Below are 27,941 nucleotides of genomic sequence, written 5' to 3'. Positions count from 1 at the left end.
CCTCTTTAATTTAGATGGACTGCAGTAAATAGTAAGTTGTATTTGAGAAACATCTATGTACCTGTTATAACATTTTCTTTGTATCTGTCAGCTCAAAGCAGCTGTAAGAGATGAAATAACTCACATTACTCCAAACTCCTACACATCAAAATAATTTTATGATAAAATTAACTTAGTGTTAAATTTAATGCAGTCCCTTAGAGACATATTCTCAAAAAATATAAATTAAGAGTTCTTACTGCATAGAAGAAGCTTCTCTTCAGCAATGCTTTTGGAAAAAGTTTTTTGATGTACTGCTGGACAACTGTAAAACAGGAGGAAATTCTAAACATTAAAGCTCCAAAATAAAATATATCATAAATAATCTAATTCAATCAGTGTAGTAAATCTGAATTTAGGATTTCAAAATACCTTTACCTTGTCTAACTTTTGAAACTCTTTTTAAGTTGTTCTCAATTTTTAATTAAGTTGTTCAAAGTTAGAAAGCAAAAACTGCTTGTGTCAAAATTAGCAGTTAGATTTTAAAAGTCCAAATAAATAGTAATACCATACTCAGAAGATTTCTGAGCACAAACGAGCATTACTAAAGAGTGGTATCTGATTTGAAACCTGTATTCACCTCTAAATTCACCTGTAAATAATATGCTTCAGTCCTAAATAAAGTTTAACACAATGTTAATATATATACATATTATAATGCATAATTGGACCATTTATCCTTGACCTCTGACACTGTATAGAAGGGCAAACAAATTTTGCTCTCTGTTACAAATGGGTCAAGCTGTAAGCTGTTGAGGGGATAGAAGTCTGAAGGAAAATAATAGGATAGTTGAATTCTGTTGCATGGACACAAGCAACACAATACCCCTCCTGCAGTCTTCCTCTCCTTCCAAATCATTTCAACTGTAATAAGCGCCCATGCCCAAAGAAATAATTCCTCAGATCATTAGCCAACAGACCTGACAATTCTTACTTTTTCTCTAATAAGATTTACTAAAAATCTGGATGAGTACTAGTAGTAGTAGTGATAGTTGTTGTTGCTATAATTATTATCATTAGTGCATTAAGTATGTGTTTGTTTTATACATAAAGATGTGTTTCCTGAAAAGGAAAACTTAAAATGGAAATTAAAGTGGAAACATACAAATACATTGTTTTTGACTTGTTGCATTCGAAATCCATTCCAAGGGGCCAAAGTGAAAAGTAATCATTTTTCAATACCATGCATTGCTCTCTTCTTTTGTAATTTTCTTTCTCTTTTTCAATTCTCAATCCCATCTGTTTTTACCACAGTTCACAGAAATATTTCAGAGAAAAAATAAACCTGACCAACTGCTCCTTTCTATAGCACTGCTGCTCCTGCCAGATTCCAAGTGACTTTAGACCAAAATGATAAGTACTGATTTACTTTCAATCATTTGTTTCACCAGTCTCAGGGGCTCATGAGTTAAAATTTCCACAGACGTAAATTAAAATTAGCATAATAGAGTATGGCCTGATGCGGTTCAAAATGCAAATGCAGATCAAAAAATATGCATAAACAGAACATACTAAACCTGAGCTTTTCATATACATCCTTGTTTGTCAGTGTTTCGTGCATGTAACTTCTCAGGGTTCTGATCCTATTGCAGCAGTAACACTAATTGTAACCAATGCCAGGATACTTTTGCATAGTGATTTAACTATCCACAAATACATGAAATCATTAATGTAGGTGCTTTGAACCACTTTCTGGAGGGGTCTATTACACTTAATCAGCTTCAGAAAGATGCCTGGGAGATTAAACTTGGGTGGTACAAACATTTTCTCCTCATATCCTACTGTCTCCATTAATTGCTAAAGAAATGTAGCCAAACCCTCAGAGGCCCAAGTTGTTAGCAGAAATAGATACACTGGTTTCTGTGGTCCAGGTCCACATAAATTTGGATTTCTTCCAGGCAGTCTTTTAAAACAAAATTCCTGCAGCAACTAGGCATTAGGAAATTTCAATTCTCATGACAGCAATTGGAGGGATATCCAAACCATCCAAGCATGGGACACTGTAATAGCCTTGAAGAGCCTGTAAGGTTCCCTGGGAGATCTCAATGGACAGAGAAAAGGGTTCTTCCAGCTTGAAGCCAGAAGCCAGAAACTGCCTTGAGCAGGTACCTCTTTGTCTTCAATGATCACAGATGAAGACAAATGAAGCCACATCCTGTTCTCTGTTTTGTGGAGATGTTAGTGTCATGGGTCTGTGCTGACTCTCTGTTGACATGGGATTCATAAATATAAAACTCTCACAAATAAGTAGCTTGCTTCAAAGACAAACACATCCCCAAACAAATGTGCCTGCCCTGAAGTCAGCTAACCAGCCTTGCCAAGGAACAGAAGAGCAATGCAATGCAAAGCATGTTATAAACGTGTTGATGTTGTGTAAGGCCCTGATTCTGACATTCAGTCCAGAAATATATCTCTACATCTTTCAAAAAAGTTTAGCCCAAATACATAGCAATTCATAGAGTAGTAACACTATCAGGGTAGCTTAGTAGAAGAAGATCATAGAAACTTGAGAGTTGTGTATTTCAGCTGACTGAATTTACTGCAGGTAACAAGGCCTCTTGCGTCTTTCTCTTGCAAGTTTTTTCAAGGTGGGCCACCTTCCCTCCTCTTCTCTGTAAAGACCTCCCTGTCATTCCCCTGCTCTAAAGCTCCTGTTTGCTCTGAGTGTCCCCATTCTCTTTTTTCCAAATACAAGGATTCATTGCACTCACTCTCATCTTCCTATCAACATCTGTGCTGCAATCTTCTTCCCTTTGCTTCATACCCCCCTTCATAAGGCTCCTTCTCTCTTCAGCTTCTTGGCAGCTGTAGAAATCCCACTTTTCCTTTCTGATTTTTGGTCTATTCAAATCCTTGACCAGTTCCCTTCCTCCACCTACAATAAAGGCTTTGCATGATTGCCAGCCATGCAGAAGAAATAGCATTCCTTGTACATCCATGTAACTCTGGCAGGCAATGTGTTGAAGGTCACAGATCTGTATTTTGCTCCTTCCCCCTCTTTGTCTCATTTTATACTACTGCAGATGGGACTGGATCAACTTCAGAGACTCAGCAGAGGTTGATAAGGTATCCTGACAGTTTATCACCATGGTACAAAGTGGATGAAGCACGTGAGCCACAGAAACAAGGACGCATCAACAACTGTTCTGATTAACTATAAAGCTTTGGGAATTAATTTTGCACTGGGCAGTATGCAAATAGTTTTCAAAAACTTCTTGAAAAATGGAGTCCCATTAGGCTTTCCATCTGATTTATTCCAGAGTTCCAGTCAATGACAGAAAAAGCTCTGCTGTCAAGAGGACAGAGATGTTTGAAATCTTTGAAGTCTTTGAAGTTTGAAGTCTTACTCATCAAAATTTTCAGAGGATTTCCCTCTCTGCAAAGAAATTTGCGTTTTCTGTGCTTACACCTCAGGTGACAAACACACAGAGAAAGAAATAAAAATACAGGCCTCTCCCTCCTCTGTAGGGAAATTTACAGGAAAACACAGTATTACACCACATCTAAAGCCTTCTGACAATTTGTCACAATTAGGTGATTCTTTCCTACATACATTTCTTCCTTTTGCAAGGCAGCTGATCCCAGAATGACTAAAGCTATTACAACCACCACAAAAAAGAAAAAGAAGTACAAAAAATATTATTGTGACCTCCTTCAAACAACTAAAAAACAATGTAATCACTCATTATACAGTATCATGCAAATACACTTCAAAACCGCAGGAACCCCAGGGTGTTTGCCACACAGACACAGAGGGGGAAGGAGGAAAGAATTGGACAGAATTTCTATTGGTGCTGCTAAGTTAAAAAATTATTCATGCACATGTACTCTTGTCTTTTACCCAGAGCAGAGAGCAGATGATCATAGCACATACAGGACACAGTAATACATCATGCCTCTCCACACTAACACATATTCAAAGGTTTGACATTTTACGAGCATTTAAGGAAAACAAAAACAATCCTGCAACCCTCTGTGAACTGGAGTCAACTTCCTCACAGAAGTGGAGGGATTGACTTCCATGGGGTGAACTTCTGCTGCATTAAGTGAGCAATACTTTAAAGACCTCCCTCAAAGTTCAGCTGATAAACACCACAGAATGCAGAGCTCTCTGAACTTAAACTACAGAGCTAAAATGCACAGTAGTGTGTTTCTAAATGTTTGGTTCTGACACTTGCTATTATAAGGAACAGGTAGTTATTGATTACTTTTGTGGGGTGAGAAAGTAGGGACCCAAGGCTATGCAATTCAGGAGACAGAGATTGTCTGGGGCTACAAGTGAGACAATCTTTGAATGGGTAGTTAAATATATTTTGATAAAATAAGATTTAGCGAGGCAAAAAGGGAGCTCTTGTTTGTTTTCAAAGATTAGTTGTTCTGGTAAAAAATCTTACTTAATGACTACCATTCTTCATGCATCTTTAGACACAACTTACATGTTGTCCTCCTTCTTCTTCTGGCTTTACCTGAGACATATAAGGACAAGGTAACAGACCAGTAAGTGCTAGAATTTAAAAGCTTCATTTAAAGTAAAGTTTAAAGCACATAGTTTCTGTGTTGGTGAAATACTCAATGTTTTTTCAGCCTGGCTGTGATTCTCTGAATGATGTCACATCCACTCCAACTCAAAATAATAGGAGGTTCTTTTCATATACCTTATTTTCACATTTTCACCTTAACACACATATTTTATTTGCTAAACAGAGAATTACTGTGACAATTAGTTTTCATTTACTCCAAAAAACATTCAGTAAATCTGCAGCCTTCATATTTATATTTTCCCCTTGCTTCTTTCTCGAATTTCTAACTATTAAAATGTGTCTGGGTAATCCTGACTTTTGCATTAACATTGCCAACTTTGTTATCAGATATTTTCAGATTAATGTTCATGCCAGCATTTGCTTCAAAATTATACATATAAGACAGCTGTCACCATATGAATTGCAACAGTAAAAATACCTTTTTTCTAGTTTTGTCCCTTCTTCCCATTAGAAACTCAACTATTGAAGCATATTTCAGATGAATCCAAGTAAATCCTTGCTGTCAGATGTTTCACCACATCTCTTCCACCACCCTGAGTTCAGAACTGCTGAGTAAAGTGTGCAGCTAGATGGCAGTATGCCAAATTAAAGAATCAATATGAAATTGACTATTTCTAATAAGGCATGATATAGGATGTTTTAAATAGCATGAAAACCTAAAAAATCAAATCCATAACGATAAAATAAAACCATCCATAATATTGTTGTGACTGAAAAGCTGTAGTCAGGTGGTAAATTGAGCCAGGGCAACTAAAAAATCCTGTATTTCATTCTGCCTCAAAGAGCCACTCTACCCTAACCACCCTACATTTCAGGTACCAGCTCTTATCACTATGTAAAACAGAAACAGTGCCATCTGCCTTGGTGTGAAGAGCATTGTATGGCTTAATAAAGGGATGTAAGTACTTGTGTTAGTTCAAGGTCCTCCATGAAATGGGACAGATAATATGATGCAAATGAACAGGAACATACACCAATAGGTAAATATGGGACCAACTGAACACAGCACATAAATACCCTTCTGCTGAATAAAAGGCCTCTAGAGCAATAAAACTTAAGGCACCATTCTCCAAGGCTAGCTGGCATAAAAGGACAAAGGAGGTCTTCTGCAAGGAGGAAAGGATCCTTCTGCTCAGATCACTGAGCAGTTGCTGTACTGTTCACCAGCAAAACAGCCTCAGGGCTGTGGAGCTGCACACTTGCCCACTGGACCCTTTCAATGCAAGGATCTCAGTACATTCGATGAAGAATTTCTTATCCCAATAGGCAGAAAAAGAATTCCCACCCCGCACAGGATCTTTGTTTTCTCCACAGTCTAAACACACAATTGTACTTACTGCCTTCTAGGAACCTACCCTAAATCCACAGGCAGGAAAGGAAAAAACATGCTACACTCAGCTATAAACTAGTTTTCTTTGCTGCTGTGCTTTTTACTTTGGCTCTGTATTGGACTTGCCTTAATATTTAAACTAGCTGCTACCTTTTGCTAGTGCAAGATCTGTTAGCACTTCTGATATAAACTCCATTTTGACTGGGACAACCAAACATTTCAGGATTAAGCATGATTTTTCCATTGTCAAATGTTTTAGCCACACTTTTAAAAAATTATTTTATTAATTTTACAATATGGAAGTAGCAGGGAATAGTTTAGATGGATAGTTTTCTTTTTACAGTCCTATATTTTAAACCCAAATTTCACATAAGTCTAAAATCTGTCATGCTGTAAGTAATGATGTTAATATATATATATATATATATATATATTTGCTGTGCATTCTCAACATATGAATTGTTACACTTTTTGTGTGCTAAGAATATATAACACAACACATAATTTTGTTTACTTGTAGGTAATATTTCATTAAGATTCTTTTTATACTGGTAAACCTTAGGCTAGAGCATCACCACATCTTATATCATATTCAAAAGATCAGGGGTTTTGCCTGAGTATCAGGAAGACAGGCTCAAGAGAACATTCTGCTGAGATCCCTGAGGGATTTTGATTATTGCCTTGATGAAAGCCAAAGACCATTGATGGCTGTACCATGGATGTCACTTCAAGTGACCAGGACATTATGGTGAGATGATGGAACCTGCAGGAAATCTTACAGTCCCAATGGCCCTTTGGAACAGTAACAGCACCTCCCAGAGATGTCACCAAACAGGCTCTTGTTTTCCTTTTTCCCTTCATGGAGAACCAGAGACCTGTGAGAAACATGAAAAGGAAAAAACTGTACAGCCTAGTTTATCTGTACAAAGGCAGGAATTATCCACATCCATTCCTACAAAATCCTTCTTTTCATTTTCAAGCTACTTTACTTTCAAAAAATCTTTAAGTAAAACTGTATAGAAGTACATTAAGTATTTTAAAGAAAGCTACTATCTCAACAAACATATTTATTCAAAACAACATACAGAGGATGACTGTTGCAGTTGAACTCTCACTACTAATTAATGTATGACTGTCTAACTTGGCTTTCTAGAACAACAACAACCACAAAAAAAACCCAAGTGTATTAAAGCCTCAAGTTACATAAATACTGTTTTACTACACTTATGAAAAATATAAACTTACAGACGTGGGCAAAAGAAGGCCAGAATTTTTGGGGAAAGAGGTCTCCTAGACACATAGCATGACACAGAATGAAAAATCCTCTTCCTGGAGAATTTCTCTCTTCGGGCACTTCTCACAGGCACTTTATGCTTTCAACCACTGTTTTTTGTTATCTTTAGGACAAGGTGATGTTTGGGGAAAAGTTTCACAGCAGCCCCATAGGCCAAAACATTCTGGCCTAACTAGCCAGACAGCAGATTCCTTTTTTACTATTTCAAATAAAACACTTGAGTTCCAGTACAAGATCATTCTTCAACTCAGATTATACCAGATTATAGTCCAGAGGTGAAAACAGGTGTTATAAACTGGGTAAAATATAAAAGCATGTATTTTGCTGACCTTTTCATTAGGCTCTCATTTCAGACTTAATTGTAGATTCAAAGAGAGTGTAGCAGAAAACCTTTAACTAATGTTCTCCAAAGCATATTGAGTAGCCTGACCAACAATTTAGTTACCTGCCTTAACAGGAATTGGGCTGGGACTGGGTTCTAGCACTCACAGCTAGTCTCAAATTTGGAGTTTGTGGCCAACTTTGTTCACAGTGAAAAGTGATTTGGAGGAAAAAGTTTTTAAAAACCTTGCTATCCTCACCTTTTCCTCACTCGTTCACAGACACGTAGCACAAAGGCAAGTTTGTGCACTCCCTGAGGAGAACCTCTGGCAAGAAGCTGGATGAGGGACATCTCAAGAGCTTTCAATGGCAGCCTCACTGTGAGCTCAGTTTCCCTCAGCAGCCAGTCTCCTTTAGAAAATTGTTGTCTGTTGGCAAGCCTGTGATTGAACTATGTGGTGAGGGAAGAGACTGGATCCCCATCAATGACCATGACTATGGTCTGCATGGGACCACCAACTAAATAAGGTCTTGAAAGATTAGATCTCCCAACAGATCTAGCCCACTAGAGCACCCAATCCTTTGTCCCATCACCCTAGAGACCCCCGCCCCCTCACCCCATGGCCTCAGGGCCATATCCCCACTTCCACAACTGCCTGGTCTCCCACCTCCTAGAAATGTCCACCAGGTGCATCCCTACCCCAAGGAAGGATTCCCCCTCAAGAAGAAAGGACTGAGAGGGCACCTCATAAATGTGTATAAATACCCAGTGGGCAGGAGGGAGTGCCAAAAAAAATGAAGGCAGGCTTTTCTCACTGGTGCCAACCACTAGGACACAAGGCAATGGGCAGAAGCTGAACAATATGTGATTCTTGCGGTGCCTTGTGAAAGGCTAGAATTAAGCCTCGATGATCCCAAGGGATCCCTTCCAACTCAGTTATTGTACGGTTCTATGATTGTATGATGCACAGGAAGTTCCACATGAGTATGAGGAAGAACTTCTTTACCGAGCAGGGGACCGCTCATTGGAACAGGTTGTGGAGTCCCCCTCACTGGAGGTACTCAGGAACTGCCTGGGTGCAATCCTGTGCCATGCGCTCTGGGATGACTGCCTGGGCAGGGTGACCCACAGCGGTGCCCCGCAGCCTGACCCGCTCGGCGAATGTGAGATGAGGGCCCGAGGCGAGGGCCGAGGCGCGGCCCGCACGGAGGGCAGGCTGAGGGCGGCGTTCCCCCGCTCCCTCCTCCCGCCCGCCCGCCCGCCCGCCGGGCCCGCGGCCGCCCCCGCCCGCCCGCTCTCTCGCACGGCGGCGCGGGCAGGGCCCGCTGCGCTACGGCGGGCAAGGCTGGGGCGGCGTCAGCGGGCGCGCGGTGCCGGCTCCAGGGCTTTAAAGCAGCGTGTAAGCTGAGATGCTACCACAGACAGCGGCGCGGCGGCGGCGGCCGCAGGAGCTCCTCGAGCCCAGACGGGCGCCCTCCTTTCGCCCCCGCCGCGCCCCGGAGCATGAGAGCGGCCGCCCCGCGGCTCTAGGTACCCCCCGGGCCCCATGGCGACGACCCGCGCTGCCCGCGCCCTGCTGCTGCTGCTGCTGCTGCTGCTGTGCCCGCCGGGGCTGCGGCGGGGGGCGCGGGGCGGCGGGCAGCGCCCGCGGGGCTGTCCGGCGCCGTGCCGCTGCGAGCTGGACGGAGTGCTGCTCCGCGCCGACTGCTCCGACCTCGGGCTCACCGCCGTGCCCGCCAACCTCAGCGTCTTCACCTCCTACCTGTAAGTGCGGGCCGGCCGGCCAGGGCGCACCGGCGGCGGCGGAGGGAGGGCTCGGGCCGGCCTCCGGCGCTGACAGGAGGCGCTCCGTGCCCGGAGAGAACACCCGACTTCAAATAAGTTTCTAATCGCTTTTTAATCAGCGGGCGCGTTGTAAAGCGTTTATAGTTGTCTGGCTATCGCGGTGCCCGCTCCGGCGCCCGGAGGATCGCTGTGTGATGTGCCGTTTGGAGGGTAATTAAAAGCGATTGCAACAGCAGAAACTCGATGCGATCCTCCGGGACGTTATCTTCACCTTTGCTTCCCGGGACAGGGCTTTGAACTGCGGCCGCTGCCGATTTAATCGTTAACAGATCTCCCCTCGGGTGGAGCGAAGGCAGTGAGTGAATAAAGCGCGCTCCCCGGGGAGAGCGCTCGGGGACCGCAGTGCCGGTGTCCGGACACAGGTGCCGGTGTCCAGATCCGGGCTCTGGCCGGCGCACCCCGCCCCTCGGGAGGCTCCCCGGGCCTCGCAGGGCCCGCCTGACAGGGCATCCCCGCCGGCACGGGCTGCGCTCCTTGCGGGCTGCGCTGCATCCCGGGCGCGCTGAGCTACAGCGTGCAGGGACAGAGCCGGAGAGAACGGAGAAACTCTGCATTAGCAAAAAATCCACCCAAAACCCTGGTGAAACTTTGTTTGCTTGCTTTTTTTTTGGCTCAGTGTTCGTCAATTAGCCTCTCGTGGTGTCGTGTCTTGAAAGTGCTGGTGCTCTAAGTGTTCCTTTGCTGTTCTCCTTACTGATTGCGTAGTTTTTGTGGTTGTTCATTTACAGCTTATTCTTCATGCCCAGCATAAAGTATGTCTGGTTTTGAACGTGTTTGTCCAGTCTCCATATTTTGACATGCTGTAAACATGCTTGCTACTATAGTTACTGTGAAGATGCTTTCACAGCATTCTGTGTCTGGCATACTAAGGTAATCGTTCTGAGCACACTTCTCTGTTAGCACCATGCTTCAAAGGACATAAAACATATCTTACATCTGAAAGACAGAATAAAGTAAGCTAGAAATTGATTTCTATGCAAAGTATAAACATGGCAACATGGACAAGGTGGAAATTAAGTGCAATCAACCAAATCTAAGTATATATTAGGTGAAAACCTAAGTTAAAGAAAATAACATACATTTATAACTAAGGTGAGCAGCTGAAAGACCTATTTTATATATACTATGCATGTAAATACTATTCTGAAATTTTTCTTAAGACCATTTTTAGCTTATTTTATCAGAAACATTTCAAAACAAAGCTATTGATAATGTTAGGAGGCGGGAGTCAGCAGTCAGCATTACTGAACAACCACTTACAGTAGAGCGAAACTTTGGCTATGTGTAATAAAGATACAGTCCTAAGACATGTACAAGGTCTGTCACTAGTTCCAGAAGTAGCAGGTCCTGATTTTGGGTATACATAAGATACAGTGTTTTCTGGTGCTTTGGAAAGCCATAAGCAGAAGGGTAGACAGTGATGGTATAAAGGCATACTTAAGCTGTACACATCCCAAGATAAGAAGTAGACACTCTAAATTCCTCACTGCTTGGAGGAATGCTAAAACCAGAAAAACATGAGACTGTTTGACTGTTTTATGAAAAAAAAGAGAGCATATGTGTGGTAATGTCAAAATACCATTGCTGGGGTTCTTCTGCCTCTGGTAACCTGCTTCATGGGAGGATTGTGATCTAGTCTGCCCTTTTGTTTCTAAATCCTTCTGTCCTTCAGAAGGAATGTCTTTCTTCAGTCAAAAATCCTCTGTTGTTCAGTGACATACACTCTGAAGTGAAAAAATGTTATTTGGATAGGCAGACTTTTAAATGACCAGGGCTGCATGCAGGCAGTATAAAGGATAAAAGACCAATTTATACACATAAGCAGCTACACTTACCATTTTCCAAATTTACAAGGCTGCTATCCTTGGATTGATTAATTATTGCCTAATTATGCAGAACTATGGCTCCTGCCTGCCTTCCCTAAAGAACTGTCAGGTCTCATTGTCTGTAGATGGCTAAGCAATGGCAAATTTTAAAACATGCCTGCTTGTTATAGGCATGTTTGCTTCCCCGAGCTTGGTAATGGCCAATCAGCTGCTTCTTGATTATTCTCCTTTCTGGTTTGGTTTTTTTTTTCCCCAAAAAACTCAAAAATATCTTTTTCTGCTGTGACAACGTTTACCTCAAATCAAACCAAGAGATTAAAATTGTGTACTCACAGTTAATCTCTTTCAAGAAAAAAATAATCTTCTTCAGTCAATTATGTTCTCGCACCATAGATTCATCTGACCAAAACCAGTGTTTAGTACTGCCTTGGATTAAGTTTGAGTTTTTAAAGCTTTGGGTTGTTTTGGGTTTTGGGTATTTTTTTTATTTCTGAACTTTTTATCTTAATTTAAAACGCACATATGAGAAAAAGGTTTTCTTGGTGTGCACTGGAGATAGTGGAAAAAGCTGAAATGCTGAGGCCATTAAAGATTTGTTTTATTTTGAAACAAATGTCTGTAGAGCATGATGTATTATGGCGACTGAATTTTACATGTACCATCATTTTTTTTATGATGGTGCTCTTGCAGCAGAGCTAAATGTACTCTACAGATGGACCTGCTACAATTTTCTCCATTCTCATTTATAATCCCAGGCAGCAATTCTTTCCTCCCATCAAAAATATTTATATTTATGATTATGTGTCTGCTGCCATGAACTGTTAGACTTTTTAAGAGCAGGCAAGGAGAATCCATGAGTTTCTTTCCATTCCTTTTTCTTCATTTACTTTTAGGCTAAGAAATGTATTTGGTGTATTCAATGCAACTCCTGTTGACATAAATGAGAATTCCATGTGCTGATGAAGGGCAGGACTGAGTCTCTGTTTCAAATTAAGAACAGGTCACTTTCCTATCAGTTCACAGTGGAAAGAAGAAGACAGAATCTACGGGTCTTTTGCACACAGGACCCTCATTAATTCTCAAACCAAACCCATGAGTTAGTGAAATATTGTTACCATTTACTGTGATGTGGAAAATTGAAGTGGAGAAGGGCTTGCTCAAAGTTAGAGGTAAAGTTTATGACAAGCCAGCCATTAAAGAAATTCTAACTCCATTGTTTAACCACAGGCTTGTCCTGCTTTACTTATATAACCCTAGAATAACCCTAATTATTTATTACTCCTTAAAAATTGTGTGAAAGTTGGAAACTCCGGGTCAAGAATATTTAGTATGACAAGTAATGAAAACAGATTTTCTTTTCAATCTCTTCTGATGACAATATAGAAGACAGCACTTACAGATTTTTAGGTTGTTTTGGGCCTGGACAATACAAAAAAGTAAATTTATTTTAACTGCCAGGGCTGTCTAACAATTTGTATACTGTGTTTGTGATCAAAACCTGTCAATAATAAGCAGAATGCTTGCAAAATAAAAGCATCATGGATTGACAGAGATATGCATGAATATAAATATTGCAGCATGTTGCCTTTTACATTATAGTTGACATAAAAAGTCTAAATTTAGGTATATTGTAAATATCATGCTAACACTTGGTGAAATACAATTCATATAATTTTTAAATTTTCATAGAAATAATTTATTACGAAAAATTATTTCTCAAAACATTGATAACATTGATATTATTGCAGTAGAACCTATGAAGAAGATATCAATGCCTGTTAAAAGGTTTCAAATCTCTCAATCTTCAAGTATATTTTGTCCTTCCACTTCATTCATTGCTATGCTATTGTATTTGATGATAACTGTTCTTGTAGAGCACAGTCAAAAAAGACTCTGAAAGTGTTTAAGATGAATAAACATAAAAAATGGAAAGGAAAAAAAAATTGCAATGAACCTGAATGAAAAGATTGCTTGCTATTTTGGAGGTAAAGAAGTATGTTCCCAGAAACTGACAATGCTTCTGAAATAAGAAATATAGCAATTTTTGTGTCAGGAATACCCAAAATCATTAAGAACAATCCTTTGGGGTAAATTTGCATCCTTTTAGTCATTCTGATCTCACAATGCAAATTCAGGTCTTGTCTGTGTCTTCATCAGAGGTATTTTGGGAATGACCATGGTTTTTCAAAGAGACCAAACAGCAGCATGAGTTATAAAGTCTCTTACACCTTCCAGATCCCTTGACAAGATTTAGGAGTTAGATATTTCATAAAATGTCTGTCTTTTCTTAGGAAGTACTTCTTTACACAGCTACAAACTTTATAGACCTTAAATTAATTAATTGGCATGTTGTTTCAGTTAGTAATCTGAATCTTGTCCTGATTGAGGATGAAGGTGAATCCAGGTTCTGGATTTAGAATTTGGTGCTAAATCTCCCTTTTGAAAAGGAAACATAACATTTCCTCTCTACTCGTGGCAATAGCACATATGCAAAGGTGAAATATACCTGACAATAAATTAGAGGTAAACAAAAACTGAAGTAACACACTATGCAAAGTATCATGTTTGCCAGTTTTCAAGAGATTTGCTTTAAATTTCAAAACATAGTATGTCAAGTCAAAGTCAGTTTCTTTGAGAAAAATTTTGATCGAAAATGTTTTTTGAACTATCATTCTTCTCACTTGAGAATACTGTGTTAAAAATAACTCTTTACACTGCTTCCTAAAGAGCCTTTTGCTGCTCTGAAAGAAAGAAAGGCTCTCACACATTACCTCTCTCCTTTAGCATTTGCTCTGTGGAAACACTGCATAAATTGACAGGGAAAAGGAAGCAGTTTTTAAGCTGGGAGAACACAAGGCGCTGACAGAGTGAAGGCACCTTTGCTTTGGTTGGTGTCTGAAGCACAGCGGACAATTGGCCGGGCAGAGGGAGCCTGACTCCAGCTGAGAACGCGTGCACTGGCCTGACCTTCCCAGTCAGCATGCCAGCAGAGATTAGGCTTCCCTCAAGGGCTCCCTTGTTAACCCAGCTTTTTCTGCAATGTCATTTGTCTCTCAAATGCTTCAAATTGCTACCAATCTTTCAGTAGTCCAGATCACTTTCTTTTATTCTGTGTGTTGGCCAAGATAATATTTCATCTGCATGCGCTGCTTTCTTAATTCTCTGTTGGCTATTTAAATAGTCATGATTAATACAATTTATGGTGTTGTCCCTGATTTCCATACTTGAACTGTCCAGCAGATCTGCTTATTTTCCCAGGAAAAATCATGGTAAATAAGGTGTGGTTCCTTTGGCTCCAAGTTAGCTGATTGAAGGCAGAACATGATGTGGTGTTTTTGACATACCAGAACAGCTTTAGACTTTGGTTAGAAGAAAATACCCTAACATTGTTAAAAAAAAATAAGATGTGATCAAAGCATGCTTACTCCTCAGAGATTTAGCAATTCATGTGGCAAATCCATATGCTTTTTTCTCTGTAATGTTTGCTGAGAAAAGCTGAGAATCTTCTGTACAATTTTACTGATCAGATGTGAGAAATTTATCACCTGGAGAACCATAAAAGACATAAATATGGCTGGGGAGAGGTAGGGCCTGAAATGATGTTACTGACACTTGCTGAAGGAGTGCTACCTTTTTCTGTCTCTCGGAATTGAGGTTTAAACAAAAAAAAGTACAAAGATAGTGAACTGTTTCAGCTGTATAGGGCAGCAACTCATGGTACCCCTGACTTTGTCCTAGCGCTTTTTTATTTCCTGAAACTCTACAGGCAATATCTGGTAATTTTTGAATTAGAGACCTTAAAATGAGTATTAAAGAAGCAGCAGCACCCAAGTAGAAATACTGTCCTGGAATGTCTTTGCCATTTAGGTGGAAAAGACCCCCAGCCAGCTCATATTATACTAAGCACCAGCAATCCCCGGATCTCTAAGCAGTAATGAAATGGGATTGCAATGCAAGTTCCCAGGAACTGGTGCCATTTTATCCAGCTTTGCTCAGACAGTACATTCTGTATCACCTTCCAGATTTATTATTTTGCTGCGTTTTTCTAATTTTTCGCTATGAGCTTTGGGTTTTAGGGGCTGTGGCCACAGCGCTGAGGTCATTCCCTGAAAGGACAAGCTATATTTTCATGTCTAGTCACTGCTGCAAAAAATAATTAATCTGAAGTGTAGTGTTATCCAACAATGATAATTATAATAATCAGCCACTCCCAAACTGGGATTTTATTGGTAACAAATGGGCTCTTAGTTTGCGTCCAATTGTATGATTTGGCTTCAGTCCTGCAAATACTTATCCAGATACTTAACTTCAGTGTCAGGAATGGTTCCACTGAAATCACATGTGCAAATGTTTGTTGATCAAGGCCTTTAATAATTCTAAAACAATCATCCCTTTCCCACATGTCAGCTCGTTTGTGGGGAATAGTTTCATTAAGCTGTTCTCCACCACTGTCTCATTGCACAGCCTAAAGCATTATGCATATCATAAATCATTTAATACCATTGTTTTCAAAAATGGACTGATTTGAATATTTATTTTTATCTGGAATGCACCATTCTCCAATGATATTAAATTATTTAGTTGCAGTGAAATAATTTTAAGGACATATTTGGATTAAAAATTGGTGAAACTTTTTGCATTATACTTCAGAGGTATAGTTGGCTTTGTACAGTGATATAGTATTGTGTGCATGGAAATGTCTGTGCATAGACAGATGTCAGACAAATTTTTAAAAATATCTATCAGTCTAAAGCAGCACAAACAACTATAATTCCCACTGTACAAAATCTCTCCCTGCTTTTGATTAAAAACACTTGATTAAATGTTTTCTATTTTGTTGAGAGTAACCATGCTTAATGAAATAACTAAACTTGAATTCTAATTACTTAAGTAATGTAGAAGTATTTTTTGGGTTGGGACTCAATGTGCATAATGATTGTGAATAAACTTAACCCTTTTTTTTGTGCTTGTGTCATACAGATTTTCCCATGAAAAGTGTACAATAATTTGATGCTGTTATTTATGAAGGGGAGGTAGGAGGTAGAAAAGTAAAGCTGGTGTTCGGTACTACTACTTGTCTTTCTTTTTTTATTCTGTTAGTTTTTTCACCTAACACTTCAGCCTGTTTTGTTTGAGGATAGAACAGTTAGAGCACTGATATTACACAGAAATAGGACTTTCTTAGCCCTCGTTTCTGCAGCAGTAGGCATCTTACAATGCCAGTTGAACCATGCCTTCTGGATCCTGTGATAATAAAAATGCTAGTGTAAGTGAATGAAAGAACAGATGTGAGATGATGTCAGCATCAAGGGAAGTGTAGCTGCACTGATTTGGCATTCACTGAGTTTGTAAATGAGTCTCTGTGTACCCTGAGGGGAGAAGGTCACAGCTGGCAAAGGAAGCAAGTAAGATAAGACAAAGTTCTCTCTCATCCACGATTGAAAGTTACATGTTCTGAACCACCTTGATGAGTAACTTGCCTTTGAGCTTGATCCTTAATCAGCTTGGTGTGGAGGCTGCCTCAAAAATTAAATATTTCTCCTGTTGGTCTCACATATGATGAGGCTGCATTTATGTTTGTAGTGGAGGGTGAGACCAAGTTGTCCAGTGTCCAGAAATAAGATTTATCCTTATGAAGACCCGGAAACCAAAGTTTCTTAAACACCCTAATTCAAGAGATTGTCATTTTGGGAGCATGAGAAAAAGACAGAAACTGCTTCTGGGAACAAAGACTATAATCAGTTAGCCATAACTGGGATTCAGGTAAAGAGATCTTAAGTCCTTCTGCTCCTGGATATAGTAATTTATGGATTCAAGTAAATCATGCGGCTTTTCTCTAGTCTTACTCCTTATATGTGATGGCTGGGACAACTACCTGCATCTGAATTTGACTAATCTGGTGGTGGCTGAAAAAAGCTGGAGGTCTGTAGATTAAGAATACTTAATTATGTGCTAATTGTGAGTATGACATGGTAAAATAAGGGAGATCCCAAGAAAATTTCTTCTCTTCAAAAGGGTATATGCCTGCCTTTCAGTTTTGCTCCTGGCTGTCTATGTGACCTGAATTCTGTGATATGTAAGTTTCTTGTTGGAATAAGTAAGCCTGTGCAGGCATCTGAGAGTAATATTTGACCTGCTGACAAGGAAATACAGGATCCATACGCTTGGTGCAATATGAAAATATTGCCTGCAATATTTTCTGCTGAAGTTGTGCAAAGACAAGGAACTGGAAGCAGTCCAAAAGAGGTGCAGGTTCAACTTTGTGACCTGACAAGGGTCTCAGGGAGTACATTCCTGTCCTAGAGTGTCCCTGCATAAAGCCTCACTGTATTGACTGTAACCTGCAACAGGCACACACAATTACAGGAAGCTTAATAGAGCAACAAAAAGTAGATGGAGAACAAAGAGACAGCAGGTTGCTTGGGAATCTGCCTGTATCTGTGCCGTAGAGTAGTGACTTGTACCTCTCATCAGGCAGCTCAACCAATTCTAAACATTGTAAACCCCCAGGAGAAGTGGCACTCTTGTCTAGCACTAAATTCTAAATTCACAATTCACATTTGTGCCATGTGTATGCAGTAAGACTTTGCAGTGTACAGTTACTGTGGCAGAGTTATCATCAGAAATGTTTGTTTCCTTAGTGGAGATAAGACCTGAGGATATAGTTATGGTGGGGTGAAGAGTAAAGGTGTGCAGTGCTGCTGGTAGGTGTTTTTAAAACTTGAGTGTGAGGCACTGTTGGAAGAGTAACTGGTAGCAGGAAAAGGGTCTTGTGGTCTTTTTTAGGCCTAGCACTGGAAAGGGAAAATGTGGAAGCTCTTGATCAAAGAATAGCATCTGGGAAGACTGTAAGCTCCTCAGCATATGGAGGCTTCACTGTGTCTCATACCTGCACATATAAAGTAGTGTGAACTGTCAAGTGCCAGAACTTTACTTCCTTCTGGCCAAGACAGAAGATGTGAAAAGAAAGACCAGGACAACCCCTTTGGAACATGCTAACTACCTGGAGGCCAGAGACAGTACAGAACATAGTTAAACACATTCTTGGAATCTTGAGGTACGTGTTTTTAGAATTAAAAAAATGTTTACTGAATATGCACTATGATCTCAGAGATGCTTGATAGCCCACAGCCTTGATGAACAGCACTTGGGCTAACCTTTTTTTCTTATCAGAAACCCTGTCTGCTCCCAGGAACTAGTTCTGTCTAATGAGCTCCTGTTTTTTAGTGAACAGCCATGGAAATTTATTTTTCTTTCTTGAATGACAATTCAAGTGGAACAACATTTTTGCTATCAAACTTTCAAAGAAGGTTACCAACCCGAATTTTGACCACAACAGAAAATTACTGAAGCCAACTAAAGCAATTACCAAAGTGACTAAAGCCAGCTCCCTTGCGGCCCTATAAACAGCAGTCCTAAGTAAGACCCTCTGAGCTCTCCATGTTCACAGCAGGCTCTGATCAGGAAATTCCCTCTGTGTGGGACACCTCTCAGAGCCAGCGAACTCCCAAGTTTGCTATACTTGGAGGATCACTGCCAAGTGCCACCCATAGAACCTGGGTCAATATCCCCACTCCTTGAGGCTCAAATCTTCACCTGTAGAGAAGATGCAAAGGCATCTGATATGAGTACTGCACTTAAACAGGAATTTTTCACAGACCTATACCTTGTCCATACTCCTTTAGGTGTTTGTGTGAATGTGCCTATGCTATAGCAAATGTGCTGTGAATGTTTCTCCCTTAGATTTTTAAGTGGCTTAGATTCATAAGGTACCTCTATAAATGAGTTGCTATTGTGCTTATAGCAAATTCTACTGAATCTTTTGACAAATTGTTTAAATTAGGCTATTAAGTGCTGCTAAATTTAAATGTGCTTAAAATCTTTAGGTGCAAGCCATTGGTCAAGTCTAGGGCTAAGATTGGCAGGCAGATTTGCTCTAAACTTTGGGACTAAGAGGAAGAGTCTCTGTTACTCCTTTTAATCCTTACCCTTTTTTTCATCCTCAGCCTCCACAGAGAAAAGTTTTGTTGATTTTTATGTTTTAGTCTGATTTTTCTCTGTGTGCTTTAACCATCTAGTTAGCAGTAGAGTGAACCTTGCCAATGAGCTTTGTCATGCTTTCACTTTAATGTTAAACCTGCTTTTGCTAGTGATTCTTTGAACAACCTAAGACACCCATTCACACAGATTTCTGTGTGCCATTCCATGTAGGTAAATTAGTAGATTTATGCCAAGGAAGATTTCATGTAGCTTCTGCTATGCTTATACTAATGGAACTAACTTAATTGTGTGGAATTTGTATTGCTAAAATAAATTTAATTTGAAAATTTTAAAGATTTTGAAAAGTAATAATTAATATAATTAAATTTAAGCATTTGCTTTGGTTTTAAAGTACCAACTCTTGACAGAAAAGCTTCTATTGTATCATTAGTATGCACACTGTCCATCTTTTTTAAATAAACAAAAGTCAGTTTTTTCTTTTGAAAAAAAGATTTTTGGCATACCATTGAGTGATCATTGTTATTGCCTTGTTTGCATCAGGGTGCAGACTCTGGCATGTGAGTTGTGTTGTGTCAGGGAGTTGTGTCAACTGTACAAATTTTGCAGGAGTTTCAAGAAGGAAGGAACTTCTTTTGTTTTTCAGTTATTTTGCGGCCATTGTTGATAGCATTAAGTGAACAGAGCAACAGGGTTTTTTGGAGGATGCTTACACAGTGCTGTAGTACATTCATTACACTCATAGTTAGAAACAACTGTCATACCAAATAGAGTTATCAGAATCACATTTCTGTACATATTGGTGCCTCAGCTGTTCTGCCTTCAATGGCTGCCTCTGGTCAATTTGTGAAGAATCCCATAAACCTGAATCCAGATGTGGTCTGTTTTCTACATTTGTCATCAATCATGGATATGGTGTCTTGTAGTCATGCAGCTCTATGTTCCTGCCTGTCTTTCCATAATGCAGTGCTGGAAGAGCATCAGATTTCACAAGGAATTTGTAATATCCAGATTTAGTGGATGGTATTATTTGCAGTGTTGTATCTCTGTGTGGGAAGTCTATAAGGAAATGCTCCCTGCTCTCAATGTGCTGCTGGTTTAATCACTTCTGATAAGGGTTTATGAAAACTAATTATGAGCTAATTTGGTCTCCAATGAAGCTAGAACTGAAGCTTCTTTCAATGATGTGGATGGAACCCCTGGTATGTCACAGTTAGTTTATTGTAGAGGATTCTGTTGGGATGTGATGAGTCTAATCTAAGGGAAATTACTCACTCTTTATCCAAATATCTCCATATGGTGAGTACACAAGCAGGTTTTTTTTTAGTATTTAGTGAATGAGTAATTACCAAAGTATCAATGATAGTAATTAAGTGTTAAAGACATTCATTAGTGGTTTGGATTATTTTAGCATGGAGAGCTTCCATTAAGTTGTATTCACATTTTTTATAGAGCAGTATTAAGATGGTTGTTCAATAATGACCAAATGAAAATAAGAAATCTGTGAATCATCATATAACAATAGGATTTTGGTAAATGAATGGATGTCCCAGCCACAGGAGAATTTTAACAGAAAAACATACAGGAAAAAAATACACCTTACCAGCAAAGGATTATGTCTATGTTTTTTTCAGTTAGTAATATCACTGCTAGTGTTATAAATAAATGGGTTTTTCTTTACCTGTAAATAGCTTATCAGAAAAAATTCTAGAAATTAAAGTACTTAGTAATTTAACATTTATTAGGAGGTTTAGACATTAACTGAGTGTTCTTCTGTGCTGCTGAGTCTTTTTACAATGGAATGCCTTGGGCCAGCACTGACCAATAGGACACTTTAGAGGATGGGTCTAAGGAGTAGACGAAGCGGCTGGTGTATCTGTACGCTGTTTAACTCTCAGAGCTGCTCCTGGATCATTGAAATCTTCAAGCAGAGTGACAAGCAAATGCCCAAGTCAGTCCCCTCAGGTGCAATTAGAGCAGGCCTGTTGCTCCTGCAGTGACCCTGGGTGCACTTTGGGAATGCACGGTCCAAGGCTGTGCAAGCTGACCCAAAACAAACAGGGCTGCATCAAGTGGAAGAATGACAGAGGACAAAGGGAGTTCAAATTTTTTCTTTATACACTATGGCACAGTTATTGATGAAGATGAAATATGAGGTGGAATTTTTCAGTAGTTTGAGTATGAGATAGAAGCTTTGAAGTTGCATCATAAGATGATTCTGCAGTGTTGCTTCAGAGCATATAATTCTTGAGCTAGTATTTTAATGATGTACTCTATGTATCTCTTCACTTGTAGTTAAAAAAGATATATTGAATGTTTTGTTCTGTGTCAGGGGAAGTATAAAGAAAGAACTACGGGGATTGATTTCAGTAACACTTGGTTTTAAAAGTATAGAAAGAAACCCCAACAACATTAATTTATGTTTTCTTTTATATCATGCACCAAAATAGAGAATACAGACCATGTAAAATTGAGAGTTTTATTTCCTGTGAATACTGGTTTTATTTCCTGTGAATACTGGTTTTATTTCTTTTTTCATATTAGTCTTGTTCATGCAGTTGTCTCTGACTGCCAATTTTAGTAAAAAATACGCAATTAAATGTTTTGATAAGAAGATAATTGTTATATTTACTGCTAACATGACATCATAAACTAACTTTAAAATTATTTTCAAGCACTCAGAAAATAAATTAACATAATATTTTGAGTATTAACATATTAATTAACATGATGCACAATATTGATGGAGAAATATTCAAACTGGACTATTGGAATATCACACTGCAACACTGGACAAATGAAAGTGCATGTTAAACCAATGGAATAATATCTTCAAACATATGACATTAAATAAATGCGCAGTTTTCTGTGAATAAATTAATAAAATGCAAGATTCCTGCTGTAGAGAAACAAGTCTGGGATGTCACTGAGTAAGTATATGCATAAGGTTGAGTGATATTAAAATGAATAAAAGGCTGATTACCAGTTTGAATACCTGTTCTGTCCCTCATGCTACTCTATCAGTATTTCACAGAGCATGTGATGCTGTTGGCTGTGCTACTCACAAAGAAGAATTCAGCAAGGGATACTGGAGTAGAGTTTATGCAGCTTCTGAAATTCAGGGAAGAGGTGGCTTGAGGTAAATTTCACTATTTTAAAATATCTTTCTCCATAGCTTACTTAAGACAGAGACACAGCTCACAAAGAAAGGCCTTACACCGCTTCTTAGAAAAGCAGTCAGCTCGTGTATAGATAGGGAATTGTTCCACTAATCAGAACTGTCAAACAGAGAATTTAAAATGTCTGTGGCTTCTGAGGAGGTTTGCCATATACCATTGTATTGTCCCAAGGGGGCTGGAGGTGGATGAGGGCTGTTCAGACTGATCCAGTCCTCCTCAGTTCTGTTAAAAATGACAGTCCGTCAGGACTGTGAGTTTAGTTCAGCTGTTTGAGTCATTGGCTGTTCTTGGATCTTAAAAAAAATTACGTCTATGTTCTTAACTATCACATGCAGAAGACATGACAATATAACTACAAGCTTTGCTAGCTCTATTTAAATCTCACCAGTAAAATTATTTGATTTTTTATACATACTATGTTTTCTGGAGACATAAGTTTAGGCTAATGCCAGTGTGTGCATCTTCAGGGTAATGATTTCTGTTGCAGTGCTTCTCTATAGTGCAGTGCCTCCACACACCAATTAAGTCCTATCTTTCAAGTGTAAAATATGTTAAGATACAAAAATTAGTGTATTTTTTCTCAGTATCTGAATCTTTCATTCTGACAAAGTGGAAATACTGCTCAGCTAGCTGTACATTAAATTTTTCCTTGGATACAAAGATATCCTGCATTCAGGGGAGTCTGGCAGTGATATTACTTTGGATACAGCTGTTAACCTAGCTGGTTTGTGTCTGGAAGGAAAGATGGATTGTGCTGTGACTGGGGTGACATCAGGCAGTCAGCTGTGAGACAATTACCCCCATATCTTCTGCTCCCTTCCTAGTATGTCTGTTTGTCCTTTGCATCTCAAAGTGCCTACACAGATTTTATGAAATTTATCCTTACAATCTTTATTGCCTTACACCAAACAACAAAGCTTTTTCAAGCTTCTCAGATTACTACTCCAGATCTAGGAAGAGACTTTTCCAAAGGTTTTTGTATCTGAATCTGAATCTGAATTAGATGTCTTATTTTTTAGACATTACCTGAGAAGATAAACACTATTTCCTTTCTAAGTTGCACTTGATAGAATACATAGAGATCTTGTGTGTGCCTGTATACAGGCTTGGAAAGAGCTTCTTGGCATATGTTTGAGCCTTATAATATTTATTTTGTTGTATGCTCTTACAGTGAATTGTTTGAGATTTTTTAAATTCCTTTAAATTAAAGTTCTCAAAAAAGATAGTGAGTGTCTAGCGAATATATTTTTTAAAAAATTTTTGACTTACCAAAAGGAAAAAAATACAGAGTAATTGAAATCAGTGCCATCATTGCAGAAGCTACCTTTGAGAGCCAATTTGTTCTTTACTCCAATTACTCTGCCTGAAAGAACAACAGAATGAAGACATTGAGGACACATAGGGTTCAGTCCAAAGATTGTAATTGAGGGTATGTAATGAAATCTTGCAGTATTAGTGCTTTAGTGAAAGAAATGAGAAGGAGGGCAGGAAAAGGGTGATTTGTATGCTTTATTTTCTAATATGTTTAATCTATATGCTTTCACTTTTGGTCCCACAAGCACAGAATTTCATCTTTCAAAAACAGAAGAAACCAAAATGAGCTCTTTCTCCAAGATGTGAAAGGAAACAGATTTAGGACTGGCTAGATCTGTGAGGAGAAAAAACTTTGAAAATGTAGATCACCAAAAGTGAACTTCCAAGGTGCCAGCATGTGTGCTGACTTCTGAGAGTCCTGGCTCAAGTGCCGTTGATGATTTTGCTTAGCAGGGCAGAGCACTGGGAAAAGAACTTGCTTTCTGCAGCAGAATTCCCTGTGTAGGAGTTACTTGTCTTTGCTAGTTAAGTTTCTGTATTCACAGAATTGGAAGAAGACAGTGCTCAAAGTTTTCTGGAAGATTGGACTTGGAAGAGGAAACTCAGGAAAAAATGTACTTCCATATTAAGAATCTCTCTGAAAAAGAGACTTGTTTAGACATTCATATTGGCCTTCCCCTCCCCTTGGAGCCAGTTGTTCCCCCACTCCTGCTCTAGGCTTCATGTCTTTCAGCTGCGCTGATTCAGCTGTTTGTTGGACTGTGCTCCCAACCAGTTCTGTGAAATCTAGTTAAAAAGAAACACATTTCTGGTTGAGAAGTATATATCTCATTTCACTGATGCACTTTAGAATGTGGCCACAGAAACAGCCAGACCAGTGGAGCTAAATGGACAGAGACAACAGACTGGGAGCTCAGTGAGCTGATGAAGGGGATCAGAAAACTTTTCAAGTGCCCTTGCACCATTCCAGGTTCCTATGCAAAAATGACCCTACAGAAAACCATAAGGACAGGATTTTCTTATCTTTGATTTAGTTGTAGTCATGTGCTCATTAACAAAAGTCTTTTCCCTTGATTAATTTGGTATATTTGATAAACAATATGTTGTAAAAATTTCATTGGGGATGCTTATAACAGACACAATATAAATTCATATTCCAGATGAATCTAGAATTTAGCAAAACTGAGCACCCAAACGTTCTCAGAGAATCTGAGTTCATTTACAGTGCTTCAATTTAGTAGTCAAACGAGAGAAAATTTTTCATCCAGACATGTCTCTAAAAGTCTTGAATACTCACAGTTCTTGAATTTGTGAGTCTAGTAAATGTGAAGTATATACACCAAATTTCAGATATATATACACAGATAATTTCAAAATAATGACTGGGTAAAAAGCTTGTAGAGCACACAAGGCCACATTTAAGAAAGTGAAAGATTCATTAGATATGACCTTACCATTGAAAATGTCACCTCACTCTGAAAAAGCCATGAAATATATCATCCAGAACAAATTATTAACATTGATAATAATTATTAACTCTATAGAAAGAAGTATGGCTTATGTATAGATACTTGATATCTTGCTACAAAACTAATTCCATTCCTTTGGATGCGATGGCACTATTATGCTACAACAACAGAACAAAAGCATTGTAAGAAGTGATTGCAGCAGCAAATTTCAAATATATTTTCTGGTTTTACCATATTCCATATGCAGAAAGACAATATTCTCTTCTGTCTTCCAGCTGCCATTGCTTGCTGTGAAAATCAACCAAATTGTACATCCACAACCAATGCTCAACAAGTAAAACAGATAAAATTACAGCAACCAACCAAATTAATAGGTTATCATCTTATATTATCCCTTTACAAAAGAAAAAAGGCAAACATATTTGTTTTTTACAAAAATCCCCTAAATCTTCCAATTTTATGTTTTGCTTTTCTAAAATTCCAGAATGAAAGAAATGGTACTCTTGGGGCACTAAAGAACATGTGCCTTTATAACTGAATCATGTCAATATGAGTCTCTTACAGTAGCCAGAAACTGCACTTTACATGAGACATACAGCATGACAGCATTCATCAGAACTTATTTTTCTTGCTAAGATTTGTACTTTAACATTTTTAAGGAAGTTCTGTATTTCTGGATTATCAAATATCAAAACCCTCAGATATGTTTTAGAATCACCGCCCTCTATATATACTTAACATTATAAGAAACTATATTAAATGTTTAACCAGGTAAGTAGAGCTGGATGTTTCTCTTATGTGGTGTTTAAAGCAAAAAAAACCTTATATATGCTTCTGTAAAAAGTGTTTATTAAAATTGACTTTGTTTTACATTTTAGCAAACTCTGCAGGTAACCTTAAGAGCCTGCTCAATTCATTATCATTAAATCAATAACCAGATCTTCTTTCTGCCATTCCCTGGCAGAACTGATGGATTTTGGCATGATTTGTGTATTTTACAGTGAAAGCTCTTGCTGGGTAAGCTAGCAAGCTTGACTAATTCTCAGTTGTACTAACTTCATAAACCTATTTTAAGGTTTTAACTTTGTCTAAAGATTAAAGATAGTGACGCATACTTCTACCTTTAAATGCATCTAACATGATTATGGTTAGTAAGTGTAACTAAAACATCAAATACGTATTGTATGGTATGTGTGACTATATGTATGTTTCAGATATTTTTCAATATTTTGTGGTTTAAAGTGAGATTCCACAAAAGAATTGATGTACTAATATTAAAACATCTGCATAACATCTAATGGCTTGAAACTTTAAATGATACTTTTTAATTAAAGAATTACTAAACTCTGTAACAGGAACAGCTCATTTTTATTTCAAAACAACTTACACCTGAATCAGAAAAGTGAGCAATTATTTTATTTGATCTAAAGCTGGCTTTCTCAGCAAACCCATTTTAAACCATCAAGCATTCCAGTTTCTATCATTTTTTTCACCTTTTCAGACAATCCTGGAATCAGTATTCAGAAAAGCTTGAAGAAAGGAGAAAAGAGAGGAAAAAATATTTTCAGCCTGTCTGACAAGACTACATAAAAAGCTTGTGATCAAAGGATCTTAAATACACGTTACTGGTGTGACAAACAACATTTTTGTCCTTTTATTAGATTTATTTTCCTTCTGAAAACTGGAATGGCCAGAGTATAGTTTGTGAAAGAAAGCCGGCAGGGTTGTATTCTTTGATTCCTAATTAACACCTTCAGTCTCAAAAGAGAACTAACAGAAATACCATAAAATGTTGCAGCTGCATTGTTATTCCGCTTGGTTGGTTTGTTAAAAGTCAGCTGGGCATTGGCAGCTGCAATAAAGGAGAAGCTCAATGGATGTTTTGTATTGTGCCCACTGAAGTGAAAAAAGGCAACCATTTTATTTTCAAATGGGCAGCTGCATAGTGATGTTTAAATGGAGCTAAATGTGAGATTTACTGTTAATTTATAGTAATTGGTTATAAATAAAGTGGCCATATAGCTTGGCTTTCATCTAAGAAAGCCATAGAACACAAACTGAAGGGGAATGAGTTATGAAGGGTAAAAAGTGAAGAGTAAAATACTAGAGTGATGAAAAATGCAGTTACTTAGAAGGAGCAAGGGTATTCAGTTTTGCAATGTGATGCAGCAGCCACCTTGGAAACAAGTATTCAAGCCTTCTTTAGATAGTGCTTTGAAAAGTAAAGGTAGACATCCCTTTGTCCCAGTGTAGAGGAAACCAGTGTTTTAATGCCATGGTTAGAACCAAGTGCAGCTCTGCCTGAAAAGCATAGGCTTGTATTTTCAGTAGTCTAATGAAGGAGATGTTTAACTCTGGTCAGATAAATCTCACTCACATTCAAAAAAAGCAATTAGGGAAATATGTAAATCTAGATGTTTCATCTAATGCTAGCTAAGGGGTTACCAGTTCTTTCCTTGCACAATGACTGAACTAAAGAACTTCAGTGTCTGTGTAAGAACCATTGTCCCAGCCCCAGAGCCCGTTGGAAACCGAGTCCAGACTGGTCGTGGGAAATACCTACATATTTGACACAGGCCCCATTTCTGAGAGAAAAGGGGGTGGAATAGAAAGTATGGAGATTTTACTGTTGCATTCTAATCAGCCATGATCTGCCTAATTTGCTTTGATCAGGAAGATAAACTAATTTTCCTATAGGCTAGATAGAAGTAATTAGCAATCCAGTGCTTTCATGCTTTTGTAAAGGGTAAAGAAAAGAATAGCAGAAATTATAATGGTGGGAGC

The 27,941-nt window shown here is 38.8% G+C and overlaps 1 protein-coding gene across 1 annotated transcript in view; it reads left to right on the top strand.

Annotated features, from left to right (window-relative positions):
- The first annotated feature begins 8,845 nt into the window (after positions 1-8,845).
- The window catches only part of LGR5 (leucine rich repeat containing G protein-coupled receptor 5), a 100,962-nt gene continuing 81,866 nt past the window's right edge, over positions 8,846-27,941 (top strand). The window contains exon 1 of the mRNA XM_054630778.2: positions 8,846-9,290. Within this exon, the coding sequence (XP_054486753.1) occupies positions 9,073-9,290 (218 nt within the window). The 5' untranslated portion in view covers positions 8,846-9,072. The remainder of the gene's footprint in view (positions 9,291-27,941) is intronic.

The sequence above is a fragment of the Agelaius phoeniceus genome, chromosome 5, assembly GCF_051311805.1.
Source record: "Agelaius phoeniceus isolate bAgePho1 chromosome 5, bAgePho1.hap1, whole genome shotgun sequence".
Classification (NCBI taxonomy): domain Eukaryota; kingdom Metazoa; phylum Chordata; class Aves; order Passeriformes; family Icteridae; genus Agelaius; species Agelaius phoeniceus.
This window is presented reverse-complemented; position numbering and strand designations above follow the sequence as displayed.